Raw genomic sequence first — 20,382 nt, forward strand, 5'->3', positions numbered from 1 at the left:
AGTTGAGTAGTTTTATATATTCCCATGGGTTTAGCTGTACCTCTGTGCAAATGTATTCTGGACGTACCCCTGGTTGTGACTTCTCAAATTGAAAATTCTTTTGTTTCTACCAATGTACTTTTATGTCATGTCCAAAAAGCAAGAACGTTATATTTAACACTCTACAAAGACTAAAGAACTTAAAAGTAGTATTTTGGTGTCAGAACCAATGTGATGAAAAATCTGAAGTATATATTCTGAATATCTTACATATTAATTTAATGTAATGTTATTGTCATGATGTGATCATCCACCAAATCCCATTTATCTCAACTTAAAATACCATTTTGTACAGAAAGAAACAAAACAAAAAGCTAACCACTGAAGTCACAATAAACTCACTTTTTTGTCTGCATAAAACGGGTCCAGGTCCTCCAGGGGCTCCGACACCATCCCTGGAGGAATGTCTCCATAGATGAAGGGCAGTGGTTTGCCAGCTTCCAAGTCACTGCTTGGCTTTGGGCCTTCATCCTCATCGTCCTTCTTTTCTTCTTTGGGGTCCTTTGTTTTTCCTTCAGCAATGCGTTGTTCAATGAGAGCAAGAGACTGCTCTGTGAAGTGGACAAAGCTCTGTGGTCCGGGGGGAGGCAACATTGCCATCTTTTCATCCTGTATATTTTATTTCCCCTTCAGTTCCTTATTAAGAGGCCTAGATAAAAACAAAGAAATAAAGTCTGAAATGTGTGCCTGCAGGGGATGGCACATAAAAAAGAAAAAGAAAGAAAAAAAAAAAACAACAGAATTTTAGTTTCAACTACAAGAAATACATTTTATAGAATCAGTATCAAATTAAATTAGCATTTGTGAAGTGACTACTATTTGAAGGCAATGTGAAGGATTGTCTTTTTATCCATGCTCTCTAACCAACTTCAATTTAAACTTTGCGTTTATCAATTCCTGGCTTTAAAGTGAAAAAAGGCAGCATCTCAAATAAATTAAAAAAAAAAAATTATTTTTAGTTTTCACAATCAATATAATTCATCTCAACTTCCCTCTTTTAAAAGTCTTCACATGTGAAGAATGTTGAAAAGGCAAATGGTTTGTTACATATATACTTGCCACAATTAAAAAACAAAGTGTAAAGCATAAAAAAAGAGTCTTTATGCATGTCGTTGGCTGTACCACTCTCCAGGTTTTCCTCTTGCCTCTCTGATCACCTAATCCTCTTCTGCCTCACATCTCATGTCCATGCTCACATCCTCTGCTTCTTTCTCGGAAGCTCATCTATTTATAATGTCAGCTAGCCATCAAATGCAGATCAATACCCCTACATCTCAACATCTTGGTCATATGCCCTGAATGATTACTAACATCCAAAGCATAATTAATAACATGCAAAACTACCTTTTCTTCCAAATTATAACTCATCACCAATTTTTCTCCTTCAACCAATGGTACCACATTTTTTAAAAGCAGCTCCACCCCAGTAGAGAAGAGACATCTATTTTTTCTATTCTATTTTCCTTTAGGGGAGCCCTGGTGGTGCAGTAGTTAAGAGATCAGCTGCTAACCAAAGGTTGGCAGTTTGAATTCACCAGCCTCTCCTTGGAAACCCTACGGGGCAGTTCTACTCTATCCTATAGGGTTGCTATGAGTTGAAATCGAACAGATGGCAACAGGTTTACTTTCCTTTAAGGGAGCAAGTGCTATTGATACTTTTTCTGCACTTCATCATAAAACGACTCTCTACAATTTTTTTTTTTTAATTTTATTGTGCTTTAGGTGAAAGTTTATAGTGCAAATTAGTCTTTCATTAAAAAATTTATGCACAAATTATTTTATGGCATTGGTTGTAATCCCCGCAATATGTCAGCACTCTCCTTTTTTCTATGCCAGGCTCCCCATGTCCATTCATTGAGTTTTCCTATCCCTTCCTGCCTTCTCGTCTTTGCTTTTGGTCAAGTGTTGCCCATTTGGACTTGTATACTTGATTGAACTACAAAGCACATTCCTCACGTGTTATTGTTTGTTTTATAGGCCTCTCTAATCTTTGGCTGAAAGGTGGACTTCAGGAGTGGCTTCAGTTCTGAGCTGGCAGGGAGTCCGATGGCCAGTCTTGGGGGTTCCTCCAGTCTCTGTCAGACAGTAAGTCTGGGCTTTTTGTGTAAATTTGAATTTTGTTCTACACTTTTCTCCTGCTCTGTCTGGGACTCTCTATTGTGATCCCTGTCTGAGCAGCTGGTGGTGGTTGCCAGATACCATCTAGTTCTTTTGGGCTCAGGCTGGTAGAGGCTGTGGTTCATGTGGTCCATAAGTCCTTCGGACTGATATTTTCCTTGTGTCTTTGATTTTTTTCATTCTCCTTCCCTCCAGACAGGATGGGACCAATAGATGTATCTTAGTACAATTTCTTAATTATGGAAGTTTTTTTGCTGGATCATTGCTCATTTACTTCGGTCTTTAAATCACAGTATTTGGGGCTGTTTTCCCCTCAAACTAACTCATATTTTTGCTTCATTTTCATTCACACTGATGGTCCTTGACTTGCACCTCCTTTCACAGCTTTGTTATTACCACTGTCTTCATTATTATTATTGCAACAGACATGGACTCTTGTTTCTCATGTATTTTACACTTTGGTCCTTCCTTTAAGCTGTTTCATTGCAAGCAACCAACCTCAAAAACTCAAATCACTCTTTTTAACCTACCACATCAAATCTAAAGTTCCTGCATAGATTCCAAGGACATTGATAATAGGGTTGTCTAATTCTATTATCTAATAATATTTTTCTCTGATTCTTAACCCTCAACATCTGCCTCAGGTAGCCACAAATGCTCAATGTCCTCTTTGCCTACTCAATCCTGTCTATTCTTAAACGTCCAATTTGTCTTCCAACTCATTTAAAAAAAAAATCTCTGTTTATTTGTATATACCATACAATTCTAGGAAGAAAGGCCTGGTATTTACTTCTGAAAATCAGCCAGTGAAAAACCCTGTGGATCTCTAGAGTTTGATTTGCAACCAATCATAGGGATGGCGCAGGACCAGCAGCACTTTGTTCTACTGTGCTTGGGGTGGCCATGAGTCAGGGCCTACTCAACAGCAGCTAAGAACACCATTCAATTAAATTTCCAATTAGATAATACTGTGAAAGTACTTCTCATTTCTTTAAATACATTGTTTCTTCCAAACTTCTTGGAAACAGAATTTTTTACGTATTTACCTATATTAAACAGCCCAGGATAAAAAATCATTTATAGGTATTTATCTTATCTTTCTGTCAACTCTCATTTCTTACCATTGTCAGTGTCTACACCTAATAAAGGGTTGCTTTAACATACTAGTATATGGAACTATTTTAGTAATACTCTTAATATAGGAGACAAAATAAAGAATTACATGGACCAGAATGACTCTTCAGGACACACTTTTCTATCAGATACTGTATTATTCTTCTTTGTGTCTTCAGAACCTGGATAATTATACATGCCAAGAAAGTGTTTGAGAATAGGCGTTTTTATGACTATAAATGTGTGCACTGAACATTTCTGCGTGAATGTTCCATAGGTTCTGCAAGCTAATTGCATCCCGGACTGAATCCTGACTTCTCTCTGTCCTTGCCAACTTTCTCTTCTTCTTCATTTCCTATATAGTCAAAGGCATTGCTATGCACTCATCTATCCTAGATGAATAACCAGTCTGTCCCATTTTGGTAAGTTAACATTTTCACCAGCCTGTCACCTGTCATGGTAGTGACAACAGCAGTTATATGGATGCCAAATGGGAGGGGGTGAACTTAATTATTCTTTTCCAGGTTTCTCCTATTCTCACATCAATCAAAATAAACTTCAGTTATGTTTAGAACAAAATGGTTCAGTTTTCTCTTCAGTTACTTCGGAACAGTATGGCTATAACTCAATACCAGGAAGCCAAGTGCTCTAAAGAGAGGTGGCAAACTAGCTTACAAACAACAAAAAGTCACTATTTTGCAATGTAATGAGTGTTTTAAGACCTATGAAGCAAACTGAGCTTTTTTGAAAAATGCAGCTTTTAAGGTTTATCACATAATTGAGTCCGTCTCTTGCCATGGCATTATATCATCACACTTCTTTTTTAATCGCTAATGTATCTTCATTTTAAATGTTCTTTACCAAATATTTAATTCAAGCATGTTACTACGTTAGATATTTAGATATATGAGAGTAAAGAAAAAACACATTTTTTTTGTCTTTAAGGAATTACATTCTAACAAGATGCACAAATCAGACAAAACCGTACCGTAAAGACAAACCTGGCTTCACTGAAGTAAAGGACAATACACTTAGCTTAAATAATTGACATCTTTTTCTGTTCTGGTGTAGGAACACCAGAGATAAGGGCGTATCAGAAAAGAGAGTAACACAGGCAATGTGATTTGGGAAGATCCTCTGGTTTAAGTACAAAGTTTTAAGCATTTCTGATATAAATTCCTGGATCCTTTTACCAGTCTCTGTTCATTCACAGAGATAGAGAACTGAAAGCCTCCTACAAGGTGTAGATATATAACAAAGGTTCACGGGAAAGAATAAGTCAGAAGCAAGCAATGGCATGTTTGGAAATAAGAACAAACCTCTATTTATGAATTAATAATAAACTCTTCTGGTTATGAACAAAGAAAAGCAAGACCAGTCAATTCTGCTGTCTACAAGCAGTTGACATTATTTTTGTAAACAGAATTTGGATAGTTAGTTGACTATGTGTTTGCTAGGTTTGTTCTTGGCTTTTAAGTATTTTACTAACATTATTTACCCCATTATTTTCATAAATTCAGTGATGAATAAGAAGAGGTATATATTTTGATGGAAACTAAAATTGAGACTTTTTTGGCATCTTAATCATTTTTTCTAGATCTTAATAATTTACTTAATTTTCAGCAAAAATTTATTAAGCATTGCTAGCACTAGAGATACACACGTGACCTCAAGAAGTTCAAAATATAAAAGAGAAGGTAAGTAAATACCAAATCTTTTACCTAATGTTGTCCAACAGAAATTTCTGCAATTTTTTTTTAACCTGGTTTATTCCTTATCCTAAACCAAAAACCCATTGCCATTGAATTGATTCCAACTCATAGCAACGCTACAGATAGAGAAGAACTTCCCTATAGGGTTTCAAAGGAGTGCATGGTAGATTTGAACTGCAGACCTTTTAGTTAGCAGCTGAGCTCTTAACCACTGCACCATCAGGGCCCCATTCCTTGTCCTATGTGAGATGATTTTTTTGAGAGTGTAATGAAGAATAAGGAACACCACATGTGCATATTCAAAAGTAGGCTAATTCTGAAGGACAGAGTGAAGTATGACCAACAATTCCACTAGTAGGTATACACATAAAAGAATACATATATCCACATAAAAATGTGTCCATGAATACTCATAGCAGCATTACTCATAACAGCTTAAGAATGGAAACAACCCTAATGTCTATTGATATTCAAATGGATATTCAAAATGCGGTATGGGCAATGGAATATTATTAGGCAATAAAAAGGAATGAAGCACTGATACATGCTACAAAATGGATGAACCATGAAAACATCAGGCTAAGAGAAAAAAGTCAGATGCAAAAGGCCACAAATTGTATAATTCAATTTATATGAATGTCCATAATAGGCAAATCTATAGAAACAGAAAAGTTTTTGCCAAGGGCTAGGTAGGGGAGTTTTATATACATATATGGTGTCTAGGAGAAAAGATGGCAGCGAAATTGGTACTTCTGTACATCATACATTCAACTAAATGGTACTGCGTCTTTCAAGAATTATTTGACAGAAATCCAGGTAAACAGATGTCATGAATTCAGATGTTCAATCACCATTTCTACTCTTCCCATTCTTGTACCTCTTCTTCCCTTCCTTTTCTTCGCCTTGCTCTCCTGCTCATGCACACCTGCAACACACAGGTCCTGAATGACCTTATGCAAATAGTGAGGCAGTGGCCAGGTATGTTAATAGTACATGCTACACGGAGGTATTTTCCTGACCACAATAGCTGGAACGAGGATATTAAGAATCTGTTAAACATCAGGATTCTCAGAATGTAAGTTGAAGAGATCCTGATCAAATTCTAGGATCAATCTCCAGTTTGGAGAGATGAGAATTCTTTGTTTACTAGATTAAGAGCTTCCAAGAACATTTCTTGTTGGTATGTGAGTTTACTTGGAAGTTCTTGTACAGAAAGTCTGACAAAATAGCGGGGTGGCAGGGTCACAGTGGGCAACATAACTGAAAAAACAAAGCCTTTCACTTCTCCAACACACCCAGAGAAGACACCAGTGATGGGACAGAACCTATCTAGGGCTACAGCTTCTTTCCCCTCCCCCTTAGTTAGCTGGATAGCTGAACAGGTCACAGAAGTTTTTATTTGCCAGATGTCTTAGTTTCTTAGTGATGCCATAACAAAAAATACCACAAGTGGGTGGCTTTAAAGAATAAAGACACTTATTTTCTCACAGTTCTAGAGGCTAAAAGCCCAAATCAGGGTCTTGGCTGTGTTGATTCCTTCTGTGAGCCTCTCTCATAGTTTTTGGTGACTGCCAGCAATCCTTGGTGTTCCTTTGCCGCTGATAGCTGCATCTGTGGCATCTTGCCCCATTTGTGTGTGTGTCCATGTCTGTCTTTTCTTTTTATAGGCGATAGGAGATAGGACAGATTAGGTTTAAGGCCTATCCTGCTCTGGTACGACCTCATTAACATAAGAAAAGAAAGCTTCTATTGCCCAAACCAAAACCGAACAAAACTCATTGCCTTAAGTTGATTCTGACTACAGCAGCCCTACAGGACAGAGAACTGCCCGATAAGAATTTCCACGGCTATACATCTATATGGAAGAAGACTGCTACATCTTTCTACCAAGGAGCTGCTGGTGGGTTCAAACCGGTTACCAGTCGAGTGCTTTAACCACTGCACACCAAGGCCCCTCTCTATTTCCCAGCAGAGACATATTTATAGGTACAAGAGTTTTACATATCTTTTTGAGGGACACATTTCAATCCATAGGACCAGGCATACAGTTTATGAATTGAGATTTTTGGTGAATTAGATATTTGAATGGAAAAAATGAAACTACAAAAATATTACAAAAAATTAAAATGAGCACACGCAAAAGGCGTAGCCCATGAAGAAAAAGAATAACAGATTTTTGTCTCATAACAATGAAATTTTTTAAAAGTAAAAGGCATCTATAAGATGGGAAGAAATATATACATTATTCATGACAGACCAAGAGCTTTTTCTTTAATATATACTAAATTAATAAGAAACCTCTTAATATGAAATTAGCAAAGAACATAATAAAAGACTAATAAACATTTAAAATCATGTTTATTAAACATCACTAGCAATTAACGAAGTAAAAACTAAAATATAGAAAATCATTTTTAGCCTACTAGCAAATTGGCTGCAAAAGACCTTTTTAAAGTGTTGAGAAGCAAAGATGTCACCTTGAGGACCAAGATGCGTGTGACCCAAGCCATGGTGTTTTCAAACCCTTCATATGCATGTGAAAGCTGGACAATGAACAAGGAAGATCGAAGAAGAACCGACGCCTTTGAATTGTGGTGTTGGTGAAGAATGTTGAATATACCATGGACAGCCAAAAGAATGAACAAATATGTCTTGGAAGAAGTATGACCAGAATGCTCCTTAGAGGCAAGGATGGAGAGACTATGTTTCATATGCTTTGGACATGCTATCAGGAGGGATCAGTCCCTGGAGAAGGATGTCATGCTTGGTAAAGTAGAAGGTCAGCAAAAAAAGAGGAAGACCCTTAACAAGGATGGACTGACACAGTGGCTGCAACAATGGGCTCAAGCACAGCAATGATTGTGGGGATGGCACAGGACTAGGCAGTGCTTCATTCCATTGTGCATAGGGTCGTGGGTCAGAACCAACTTGACAGCACCTAACAACAACAACAACAAGCAAATGTTTAACAAGAAAGATACCAATGTTAGAGAGGGTGTGGGGAAATCACTGCCCCCAATTCTGATTCTGAGAATAAAAATGTGGACAAACTTTTTGAGGGCAGTATTGCAATATGTACTGAAAGCCTTAAATATCTGGATTCATTTTTACTGCAAACAAGTTCCCTTCTAGGAATTTATCCAAAGGCAGTAACTGTAGTTGTTCTAAAATATTTATAGAGATGTTTACTGTGATGTGTTCATAATACTGAAAAACTGTAATCGATTCAAAAGTCTAAGAGTCAGGACTTCATTAAATGAAAAATGAACACATGATGGAATACTGAGCAACTTTTAAAGAGTGTTTTCAAAGAATACATACTGAATTATGTTTCAGTGGATAGTTTAATGGAATGAAGATTACATGTGTGCACGCACGCACACACACACATATATTAATCACAAATTTTTATGTATACAGAAAGTCTGAAATACACAATGGATTTAACAATAGTTATCCTGAGATTTTTTTTTATCCTGAGATCAGGGTTTGCGTGTTATTTTTATTAATTTATTTGTACTTTCTTTAGTTTTTAATTTTTGTGTAACAAAAATGTGAGGCTTTTATATCCAGAAAAAAGAAATGTATCTTGAAAAGAAACACTTAAAATTATTTGATCTGAACTGCATGTATTCAATGAAAGTAACATTTTTCTTTTCACATTTAATTTACAGTTCTGAAAAATCTATTCTTATCATATTTCCACCTGCTATTAATATATATATATATATTTTATTAATATTAGTATGGTTACCTCTTCTTTGGTGTGAGACCACAACATTGCACAAAAAGGCAATACTTTTGTGTTCTTACGATTATTTTGCCTATCCACCAGTAATCTTATATCAGAGGATACTTAAGACAGCCACTGAAAATAAAAAAGTTAGCATGTTACTCTTGTATCTAACATTCCTACAGTTAACGCAGAAGTGAAAATATTTATTTGGAACTCTTTTTTTTTACCATCTATACTTCTATCTGAAGCTCCTGTGGTGCAGTGGTTAAGTACTCGGCTGCTAACCAAAAGGTTGGTAGTTCAAATCTACCAGTTGCTCCCTGGAAACCCTATGAGGCAGTTCTACTCTGCCTGTAGGGTCGCTATCTGTTGGAATCAATTAGATGGCAATAGGTTTTTTGATTTTCATATTTCTACCTATGTATCTATCTTTTTTTTTAAATGTATGCTTCTAGTCAAAGCAATGTTAGATTTTATTTCATAACAGTGGTCTTATCCTGCACATTTATCACTCCACTGCATTAACAAGAAAGATGATAATGTAGGAAATTAGTTTCATGACATCGCTGAAAATTGTTGGAAGAAACTAAAGACTTTCCATAAATACCTGGAGAACAGACAGCAGATGGGATTACCATTGTGAGGAGACCAGAGTAGAGGCCACAGCCCAGAAGACTCATCTGAGAAGGTTAGAACAGAGAAAGAAGCATTTCTTCCCAGCAGAGAAGTCACAGAAATGTGACATTTCGAGAGCACATATGGGAAGTAGGGCAGAAAATAAGTTCATTAGCCCAAGGATTGTCTCTTCAACCAATTTCAGGTCACATGCCCCCACTCCCACCTCTACATTCAAAACAAAGTGATGGGATTTATCTCTATGCTAAAACCTAAGAAATAATCTGTAAATGATTTAAGGTAGGAAACCTGGTGTGGTGGTACTTTGGAATACAACCATTCCCATATCAGGTAGAAACAGAATGGAGGTAAGGGAAAAGTGGACACTTCCTACCTAATCCTTTTCCATACATCCTAAGATGGAGCCTGCCTATGTACACACTAGACACCACCACATAGAGCTTACAGTCAGCCAGCCCTCCCTTTCAAGGTAGGGTTTGTTTGGGAAACAAACCTATATAAAGACAGAAGCAACCCTGACCAACAGTAATTTAGTCTTTCATTCATAAAGATTAATGGATTATCAAGGATTCATTGGTAACCAAGAACCACTAAATGTAAAATTGAAGAATTTAGATGGAATAGACCAAATTCTTAACTCTAGAAGAAAAAAAGAAATTTAGCAAACCATTAAAAAAGGCTGCCATAAAAAAAGGGAACAATAACAAAATCAATAAAAATTATTGGTAATTAAAGACATGATTGTCAAAGTAAAAACAGCAATAGAATATTTTCTGAAAAGAAGCAAAAGTCAGAATCGCTATTACCTTACAAAAGTACTTTACCAGGAAAGGGCACGGGGGAGAATTCTTAGGTGCTAGAAATGTTCTTTGTCTGTGTACTGGTTCCACTGGTATATCCATGTGTAAATTGTTTTTATAATGCCTATTACCAGTTTACTTTATCTTACATATGAAGTCTATAATGGCATTCATTGTTCTCAAAAAATACTTCCCAGGGAGTTCCTTTAAAGAGCAAGTTCCATTTGACAACTTTGGACATCTGCAGAAAGCAAGTAAAGTTTTAATTTCTTGTTTCTTTAATGATCATTACAGGGACTAAGAAATGGCATTTCCTTATTTCAAGTCGCAGAAGAACAGTTACATGCTCATACCCGTGAAATAATATCAGACTGTTTTACATTCCACCGCTGAGTTTCTGATCTGTAGATAAATTGTATTTATATAAAATTGAAATTGGTCAAATACACTATTTTGAAGCCCTTCCAAAATCTGCATGAAATTAGGTCAGATCTGAATCACTTAGGACAGTGGAAACATGTAAAAGTAAGTAGAATAGAATGCTTTACTGATGCTCACGGTTGTCAAATAAACAATTGCTTTGAAATATCACTTCCCTAAAAACAGACAGTGCTATTTTTCCCACTGGTAAAATCTTGGCTGGGGTGTCATTCTTTTGTAAAGCATTCTCAAAGTACCAGGGAATCTACACATAAGCATTAAAAACAAATTAAAAATATACCGCAGTTAAATCAACAGTGATAAGTCATGTTAATAATACGTACCTCGATTATGATGTGATGACAATCAAATACTTTACTTGTATGATCTTCCTCTCAAACACTCATAACTTCAGTCTAACCATGGGAAAAACTTCAGACAAATCCTACATCAGGAACATTCTACAAAATGCCTGATCAGTACTTATTTTTCTATAAAATTGTCAAGGTCATCAAAACCAAGGAGAGCCTAAGAAACTGCCACAATCAAGAGGAGACTACAGAGACATGACAGTAAATTCAATACAGTATCCTGGAAGGGACCCTGGAACAGAGGACATTATGTAAAAACTAAGGAAATCTGAATATGACTTCATTAATTGTGACAAATGTGTAATACCAATGTAAGATGTTACTAACGTGGAAAACTGATGTGGGGTATCTGGGAATTATGCATTCACAATTTTATATAAATCTAAAACTATTCTAAAATAAAAAATTATTTAAAAAATCACAATTACATTAATATTATTTAAAATTAAGAAAGTCTCAGTAATTTGAATTCATCATGTAAATACACTGCTATTATCTATACTATGTATCAAGTATCTAGGTGATAACAGACCTACAAACTTTAGAAACTTTTAGTTGAAACAGGCTATAATTAATATATAAAAATTACATTTCACACAATACAAAATGTATTGCTTTGATCAATAAGGGATCTGCTGGAAAGGCTAATCAATTTTTTTTTTTTTAAGTCATTATGCTTGGGAGCATAATCTTCTGCAAATGTGCTCTCTTGGGTCAGGGAAGAGCTTATAAACATTGAACTACAGTGGAGTCACAATGTCTGAGTCCTAATTATGCTTGAGGATCACTATGACTCGGTAGACTAAAAAGTATATCTCTGAGAGATTCTGTGTGTGTGTGTTTCCTTTTAGAATAAGGACGGTTTAACTACCTTGATAGCGTTAAGCATACTAAATAATTTTTCAGTTGTTAAATTATGGCTTAATTATGTACCAGTCTGCTATGGATTAAATTGTGTTCCCCAAAAACGTGCGTTGTAATTCCTAACCTCTATGCCTGTGGTTAAACGTTTGGCTGCTAACCAAAAGGTCAGCAGTTGGAATCCACCAGCCACTCCTTGGAAACCCTATGGGACAGTTCTACTCTGTCCTATAGGGTCACTATGAGTTTTCTTATGCCTGTGGTTATAATCCTATTTGGGAATGGGTTGTCTTTCTTATGCTAATGAGGCAGGAATAGCATAGGGTGTGTTTTAAGTTAATCTCTTCTGAAATATAAAAGAGATTAAACAAGCAAGTTAGGAAGCAGACGGAGGGAAGAGACTTGGCAAGCCACATGAACATTGCCCAGAACCAGAAGCTCAGAAAAGACAAAGACCGCCTCCACAGCTGACAGAGAGAGAAAGCCTTCCCCTAGAACAGGCAACCTGAATTTGGATGTCTAGACTCCTAAACTGTGAGAAAATAAATTTGTTGGTTAAAACCATCTACTTGTGGTATTTCTGTTGCAGCAGCACTAGATAACTAAGACACAGTCTTAATGATGTTATTGAGAATATAACGGGATCTCTTTTTGTTTCTGTGGTTCTTTGGGAACTGAAGATAATACAGGGATGATGGAAGGCTATTTAGCTCAGAAACTCTCATTTTAACGACACTGGGAACACCTGACGCTTGATAATACAATCAAAGCAAGGAAATAGGCTGCTTCACCCAGGCCTTGAAGGGATACAATTAATCATGGCTCATACAGTGAATCCTGTGAGAGCCACAACTCAACAGGGCTGCCTTGTTTTTCCAGGTCTTGAAAGTTTTCCACCTTTGACAGGGTGCAGTCCTACCACTTTTCTATTCTATTAGAAGAAAATATTTGCGTTTTCCTTCTCTGACAGGTTTCCATTTTACACAGGTTTTACTATGTAAGTCACAAAGGCCCCATGACATTTTAAAATCCTCTCCCGTGTTCCATGACATTCCCTTTCCAATGTTTCCTTTCATAACATCTCAAATCCCATGAAAAAAAGGAAACACATCATCAGAAGAGATGGGAGACTCAACATTTACTTTTTAGTATGAACTCCCAACATCTGTTTGGAAATCCTGTATCATGCTTAAATGGTATCTAGTGAGTCTTAGCCACCACCCATATGACAGTTTTTTATGATGTGGAAGCTATGACATCAGTATTTCAAATACCAGCAGGGTCACCCATGGTGGACAGGAATCAGTGGCATTTCCAGACAGACTAGAAAGAAATGCCTGGTGATCTGATCCTAAAAATTAGCCAATAAAACCCCTATGTATCACAACAGAGCATTGTCTGCTATAGTGCTATAAGATGAGCCCCGTACGTTTGAAGACACTCAAAATACAGTGGTCACCAACAATGGACTTGAGGATATCAATGATTGTGAAATGACACAGGAGTGGGCACCATTTTGTTCTGTTGTACATGGAGTCACCATGAGTCAGAGTTGACTCGACAGCACTAACAAGAAGAACAGTGAGTCTTAGAGCCAGAGACCACTCAAATAAATAGGATTATCAACTTCAGAATGAGGGTTGGGAACACTGTGGGTATCATCCAAATGTTGCTTGGTACTCTGGGGGCTTCTGTGTTGTTGTGATGCTGGAAGCTATGCCACCGGTATTCAGATACCAGCAGGGTCGCCCATGGAGGGCAGATTTCAGCTGAGCTTCCAGACTAAGACAGACTAGAAAGAATGACTCGGCAGTCTACTTCTGAAAAGCATTAGCCAGTGAAAACCTTATGAAGAGCAATGGAACATTGTCTGATACAGTGCTGAAAGATGAACCCCCCAGGTTGGAAGGCACTAAAAAGATGACTGGGGGAGAGCTGCCTCCTCAAAGTAGAGTCGACCTTAATGATGTGGATGGAGTAAAGCTTTTGGGACCTTCATCTGCTGATGTGGCAGGACTCAAAATGAGAAGAAACACCTGCAAAGATCTATTCATAATCGGAACCTGGAATGTACAAACCATGCATCTAGGAAAAGTGGAAATGGTCAAAAATGAAACGGAACACATAAACATCGATATCCTAGGCAATAGGGAGCTGAAATGGACTGGTATTGGCCATTTAGAATCGGACAATCATACAGTCTACTATGCTGGGAATGACAACTTGAAGACGAATGGTGTTGCATTCATCATCAAAAAGAATGTTTCAAAATCTATCCTGAAGTACAACGTTGTCAGTGATAGGATAATATCCATATGCCTACAAGGAAGACAAGTTAATACGACTATTACTCAAATTTACGCACCAACCACTAGGGCCAAAGATGAAGAAATAGAAGATTTTTTTCAGCTGCTGCAGTCTGAAATTGATCAAACATGCAATCAAGATGCATTGATAATCACTGGTGATTGGAATGTGAAAGTTGGAAACAATGAAGAATAATCAGTGGTTGGAATATATGGCCTTGGTGATAGAAACAATGCCGGAGATCGAATGATAGGATTTTACAAGACCAACGACTTCTTCATTGCAAATACCTTCTTTCACTAACATAAATGGAGACTATACACATGGACCTCACCAGGTGGAACGCACAGAAATCAAATTGACTACATCTGTGAAAAGAGACGATGGAAAAGCTCAATATCATCAGTCAGAACAAGGCCAGGGGCCAACTGTGGAACAGACCATCAACTGCTCATATGCAAGTTCAAGCTGAAACTGAAGAAAATCAGGGGAAGTCCACAAGAGCCAAATTATGACCTTAAGTATATCCCACTTGAATTTAGAGACCATCTGAAGAATAGATTTGATGCACTGAACACTAGTGACTGAAGACCAGACGAGTTGTGGAAAGACATCAAGGATATTATAAATGAAGAAAGCAAGAGGTCATTGAAAAGACAGGAAAGACCAAGATGAATGTCAGAGAAGACTCTGAAACTTGCTCTTGAGCATCAAGCAGCTAAAGCAAAAGGAAGAACTGATGAAGTAAAAGAACTGAACAGAAGATTTCAAAAGGCAGCTCAAGAAAACAAAGTAAAGTATTACAATGACATGTGCAAAGAGCTGGAGATGGAAAACCAAAAGGGAAGAAGACACTTGGCGTTTCTCAAGCTGAAAGAACTGAAGAAAAAATTCAAGCCTCGAGTTACAATAGTGAAGGATTCCATGGGGAAAATATTAAACGACGCAGGAAGCATCAAAAGAGGATGGAAAGAATACACAGAGTCTTTATACCAAAAAGAATTAGTCGATGTTCAACCATTTCAAGAGGTGGCATGTGATCAGGAACCGATGGTACTGATCGAAGAAGTCCAAGCTGCTCTGAAGGCATTCACGGAAAAACAAGGCACCAGGAATTGATGGAATATCAACTGAGATGTTTCAACAAACAGATGCAGTGCTGGAAGTGCTCACTCGTCTATGCCAAGAAATATGGAAGACAGCTTCCTGGCCAACTGACTGGAAGAGATCCATATTTATGCCGATTTCCAAGAAAGGTGATCCAACAAAACGTGGAAATTATGGAACAATATCATTAATATCACACGCAAGCAAAATTTTGCTGAAGATCATTCAAAAACGGCTGCAGCAGTATATCGACAGGGAATTGCCAGAAATTCAGGCCAGTTTCAGAAGAGGGTGTGGAACCAGGGATATCATTGCTGATGTCAGATGGATCCTGGCTGAAAGCAGAGAATACGAGAAGGATGTTTACCTGTGTTTTATTGACTATGCAAACACATGCGACTGTGTGGATCACAACAAATTATGGATAACACTGCCAAGAATGGGAGTTCCAGAAACCTTGATTGTGCTCATGAGGAACTCTTTACATAGATCAAGAGGCAGTTGTTCAGACAGAACAAGGGGATACTGATTGGTTTAAAGTCAGGAAAACTGTGAGTCAGGGTTGTATTCTTTCACCATACCTATTCAATCTGTATGCTGAGCAAATAATCTGAGAAACTGGACTATAAAAGAAGGATGGGGCATCAGGATTGGAGGACGACTCATTAACAACCTGTGTTATGCAGATGACACAACCTTGCTTGCTGAAAGTGAAAAGGACTTGAAGCACTAACTAATAAAGATCAAAGACCACAGCCTTCAGTATGGATTACACCTTGACATAAAGAAAACAAATATCTTTACAACCCATCCAATAAACAAAGCAGCAGTCAAGAGATCAAATGACGTATTCGGAAAATCTGCTGCAAAAGACTCCTTTAAAAACGCAAAGATGTCACTTTAAGAACTGAGGTGCACCTGACCCAAGCCTTGGTGTTTTCAATAGCCTCATATGCATGCGAAAGCTGGAAAATGAATAAGGAAGACCAAAGAAGAACTGGCGCCTTTGAATTATGGTGTTGGTGAAGAATACTGAATATACCACGGACTGCCAAAAGAAGGAACAAATCTGTCTTGGAAGAAGTACAGCCAGAATGCTCTTTAGAGGCAAAGATGGCAAGACTTCGTCTCATATACTTTGGAAATGTTATCAGAAGGGACCAATCCCTAGAGAAGGAAGTCCTGCTTGCTAAAGTACAGGGTCAGGGAAAGAAAGGAAGACCCTCAACAAGATAGGCTGACACAGTCGCTGCATAACAACGATTGTGAGGATGGTGCAGAACCTGGCAGTCTTTCATTTTGTTGTACACAGGGTTGCTGTAAGTCAAAACTGACTTGATAGCACCTAACAACAACTGTATTTAATATACAAAAAAAAAAAAAAAAAACAACAAAACATTGCCATTAAGTTGATTCCATCTCATAGTGACCCTTTAGAGCTTAGTAGAGCTGCCCCACATGGTTTCTAAGGATTGGCTAGTGGATTCGAACTGCTGACTTTTGGTCAGCAGCTGAACACACTTAACCAGCATGCCACCAGAACTCCAAATATACAATAAACATTTTTGTTTTTTTGATTTGTCTTTTTATCTGCTGTCTTGAAATTTCTTATTTTGATCAAAATTAACACATGATCTACTCGAAATAGAAGAGGCAGCCCTAAATTTGGTAGACCGTATGCTTTCTGAGTATGATTTTTTTTCAATTCTAAAAACTGCATTAATTTCAAAGTGTTAATTGCTCTACCTCTGAGGCTCTCGCGTGTCCCTTGCTCAGCCTAAAAAAAAAAATAAAAAAAACAAACCGGTTGCCATCAAGTTGTTTCTGACTCATAGCGACCCTATAGGACAGAGTAGTACTGCCCCATGGGGTTTCCAAGGAGCAGCTGGTGGATTCAAACTGCTGATCTTTTGGTTAGCAGTTGAGCTCTTAACCACTGTACCACCAGGGCTCCTATTGATTGCCCAGTCTAGGTTAAGTAAAACCAATGGTTATAATCTTTTATGTTATTATTTATTTTATTATTTGAAATTTAAAAAATTAACCAAAACCTATACAAATAAAATATAGGGAGTAAAAGGGATTTGAATATAGCACCATTTATGAATCTATAAAAAATCCTCATTTGAATACAACGTCTCTATTTGCTTTTTATGTTATATTGTTTATTATGGCATCCAGCATTGAACATTAACAAAATATAGTACAACCTTACTTATCGATCTGTTGCTTATCTTCACTACGGATTTATCCAGTCTACTTTTTTTTTTATTTCCCTGGCAAGGTAGTTTAAAGTAACCCTCCTTTGGCACAGTGGCTGACTCATGCATGCTGATGAGAAAAAGGCTGTAATGTTACACGTAGGATAGCAAGTAGGGGTAGTGGAAGTGAGTGTATATCATAACTCTCTGAATTTAAAAAAAAAAAAAAATTTTTTTTTTTTTTCTGGTTCAGGACAAATAATTAAAATTACTGAAATTTGGGTCTAATGGTACCTGCAGTAAAAATAAATAATCCGTTCCTTCCAGTGTCCCATCTCTTTGCTCATGTTGTGTTTCTGCTTCGAGGAATGTTCTTATCGTCCACCCCTCCCTAACCCTCTGGCCCTGCTACCTCCTAGTCATCGCTTAAGCCTCATCAGCACTGAGGAGCTTTCTCTGACACGGTATGTTAGACGCACTTATCTGTGTCATCACTTAACTACTGCCCATAAATCCAGATCAATTTACCATAACAACATACGTGTCTAAAGTTTTTTTGAAGACTGTGAAATCCTGAAGGGTAGGTGTATCCTCAGCCTGTTACAAATTAGACCTGCCACTCGATTTTTTAGTCTTTGCTTTCCCTGACAAGCTAGAATGTTAGAGAGTGAAAATATCCTGCTAGAGCGACAGGGTTGTTTTTATTCAGTGCTGGTTACACGGGTTTGTTCAGTTCGTGAAAAATCCACTGAAAGTATATATTTTGGATATTCACATTTTTCTCTAAGTATATTATACTTCATAAACAGTTAAAAAGGTTAATGTGAAAAATCTACTAAGAAAACATTCTGCATCCCACTTTGGAGAGTGGCGTCTGGAGGCTTAAAGGCTAGCAACTGGCCATCTAAGATGCATCAATTGGTCTCGACCCACCTGGAGCAAAGGAGAATAAAGAACACCAAAGATCCAAAGTAATTATGGCCCCAAGACACAAGACGGGCCACATAAAATCAAAGACTACATCAGCCTGAGACCAGAAGAACTAGATGGTGCCTGGCTACAACCGATGACTGCCCTGACAGGGAACACAACAGAGAATCCCTGAAGGAGCAGGAGAGCAGTGGGACGTAGACCTCAAATACCTGTACAAAGACCAGGCTTAATGGTCTGACTGAGACTAGAAGGACCCCAGAGGTCATGATCCCCAGACCTTCTGTTAGCCCAAGACAGGAACCATTCCCAAAGCAAACTCTTCAGACAGGCATTGGACTGCACTATAAGATAGAAAATGATACTGGTGAGGAGTGAGCTCTTTGGCTCAAGTAGATACATGAGACTCTGTGGGCAGCTTCTATCTGGAGGGGAGAGGAGATGAGAAGGCAGAGGGGGACAGAAGCTGGCTGAATGGACATGGAAATGCAAGGTGGAAAGAAAGAGTGTGCTGTCTCATTAGAGGGAGAGCAACTAGGAGTATATATAAAAAAAAAATTTTTTTTTTTTATAGCAAGGCGTATGTAAATTTTTGTATGAGAGACTGACTTGATTTGTAAACTTTCACTTAAAACACAATAAAAATTGAAAGATTAATGTGAAATAAAAATATTTTCAGACAACACAAACTGAAAGAATTCATCACTGCACTAAAATATACACTAAAGGAAGTTCTCTAGGCAGACGGAAAAGATTCTAAACTGAAGAATGAAAATGCAAAAAGAAATGAAGAACATCAAAATGGGTAAATATATGCGGACATCTAAGTGAAAATTGACCCTACAGGGCAAAAACTTACTACACAAAGCAATAATGATGTCTTGTGAATTTTAAAACTATGTAGAACAAAATGAATGAATGAATTTCAGTTTGTATAATTTCCTGAACCCTTCGTCATTGCTTCTAAATACACACTTGATTTCTTCTAATTTTGCCTTTCTGTCATTTCAGTCTACAACACTTGAGTGGCTTTATTGATAAGGTAAATATTCTCAGTTTTTTTTTAAAAAGCAGATGGAATTTATTCTTTGTTGCATAGGAAACACCGTTCCTGAATTTCCTTAGCATATACTGTAGTATAAAAATTGACTTACTTTTTTTCCCAAAGGCATCTCTTTTTGAAGGACCCTTCAATAACTGAAAATTAAGGAATGAATCCCAAATTACTGACCAGCCATCGGTTAAACTGATTATTTGCACTGTTATTATTTGTATTAATATTTATTCTTAAATGCCATCCTCATGGTCTGTGAGCAGAATTAACAGAATATGCTTTAGGGACTTTGCTTTATTAACTTACAAAACACTAAAGCAAGAAGTCATATATATTACCAATTCCTTTACTGTTCAAATTAGTAAGACAAAATGAAGGCGATTCTGATTTCAAGACCACTCCCAACAGGTTATACATAAGATGACTTACATATGTGAAATCATGTGATGATGATATGCCTTTAATTTGTTCATTCCATTTTATTCATTCTTCAAAAATATTTTAAAAGTGAGTTACTAAGTGTCAGACCCAACGCCAGCTACTGGGAACACATATACAAGCTAGGCAGTCTTAGTTCTTGGCCTCTGGGGCTCAGTCTATTGGGGAATACGGACAGGTAAACAATTGGGTTATCACCTATCCTATGGGAGCTATGAGAACGTGTAGGAAAGGATCCTGATCTGCATTTAAGAAAATTTTGATCAGGGAAGGCTTTAGACAAGATGAGTAGAAGTTAGCTGGTTTGTACTCTGGCTTTTATCCCCACACATCAGCTCTGTTGTCACTCTTCATTCGTATAATTATTTATTAAGTGCCTGCTATGTAACAGGGTCTATCTCCTTCAATTCCAGGTTTGTTCCCAGTCTGATAGCCTACACTGCTCTCAGCTTTCCAAACAATGAACAAGTATCTTTGGCTTGGTCCATCCATGGAATCTGAAATGTATAACTTTGTGAACTCTTCAGATACTATTCCTG

The 20,382-nt window shown here is 37.4% G+C and overlaps 1 protein-coding gene across 1 annotated transcript in view; it reads right to left on the bottom strand.

Moving 5' to 3' along the window:
* Positions 1-20,382, bottom strand: part of SCN9A (sodium voltage-gated channel alpha subunit 9) — a 190,453-nt gene that overhangs the window by 110,705 nt on the left and 59,366 nt on the right. Inside the window, exon 2 of the mRNA XM_049887354.1 lies at positions 382-688. Within this exon, the coding sequence (XP_049743311.1) occupies positions 382-639 (258 nt within the window). The 5' untranslated portion in view covers positions 640-688. The remainder of the gene's footprint in view (positions 1-381; positions 689-20,382) is intronic.

The sequence above is a fragment of the Elephas maximus genome, chromosome 6, assembly GCF_024166365.1.
Source record: "Elephas maximus indicus isolate mEleMax1 chromosome 6, mEleMax1 primary haplotype, whole genome shotgun sequence".
Classification (NCBI taxonomy): Eukaryota; Metazoa; Chordata; class Mammalia; order Proboscidea; family Elephantidae; genus Elephas; species Elephas maximus.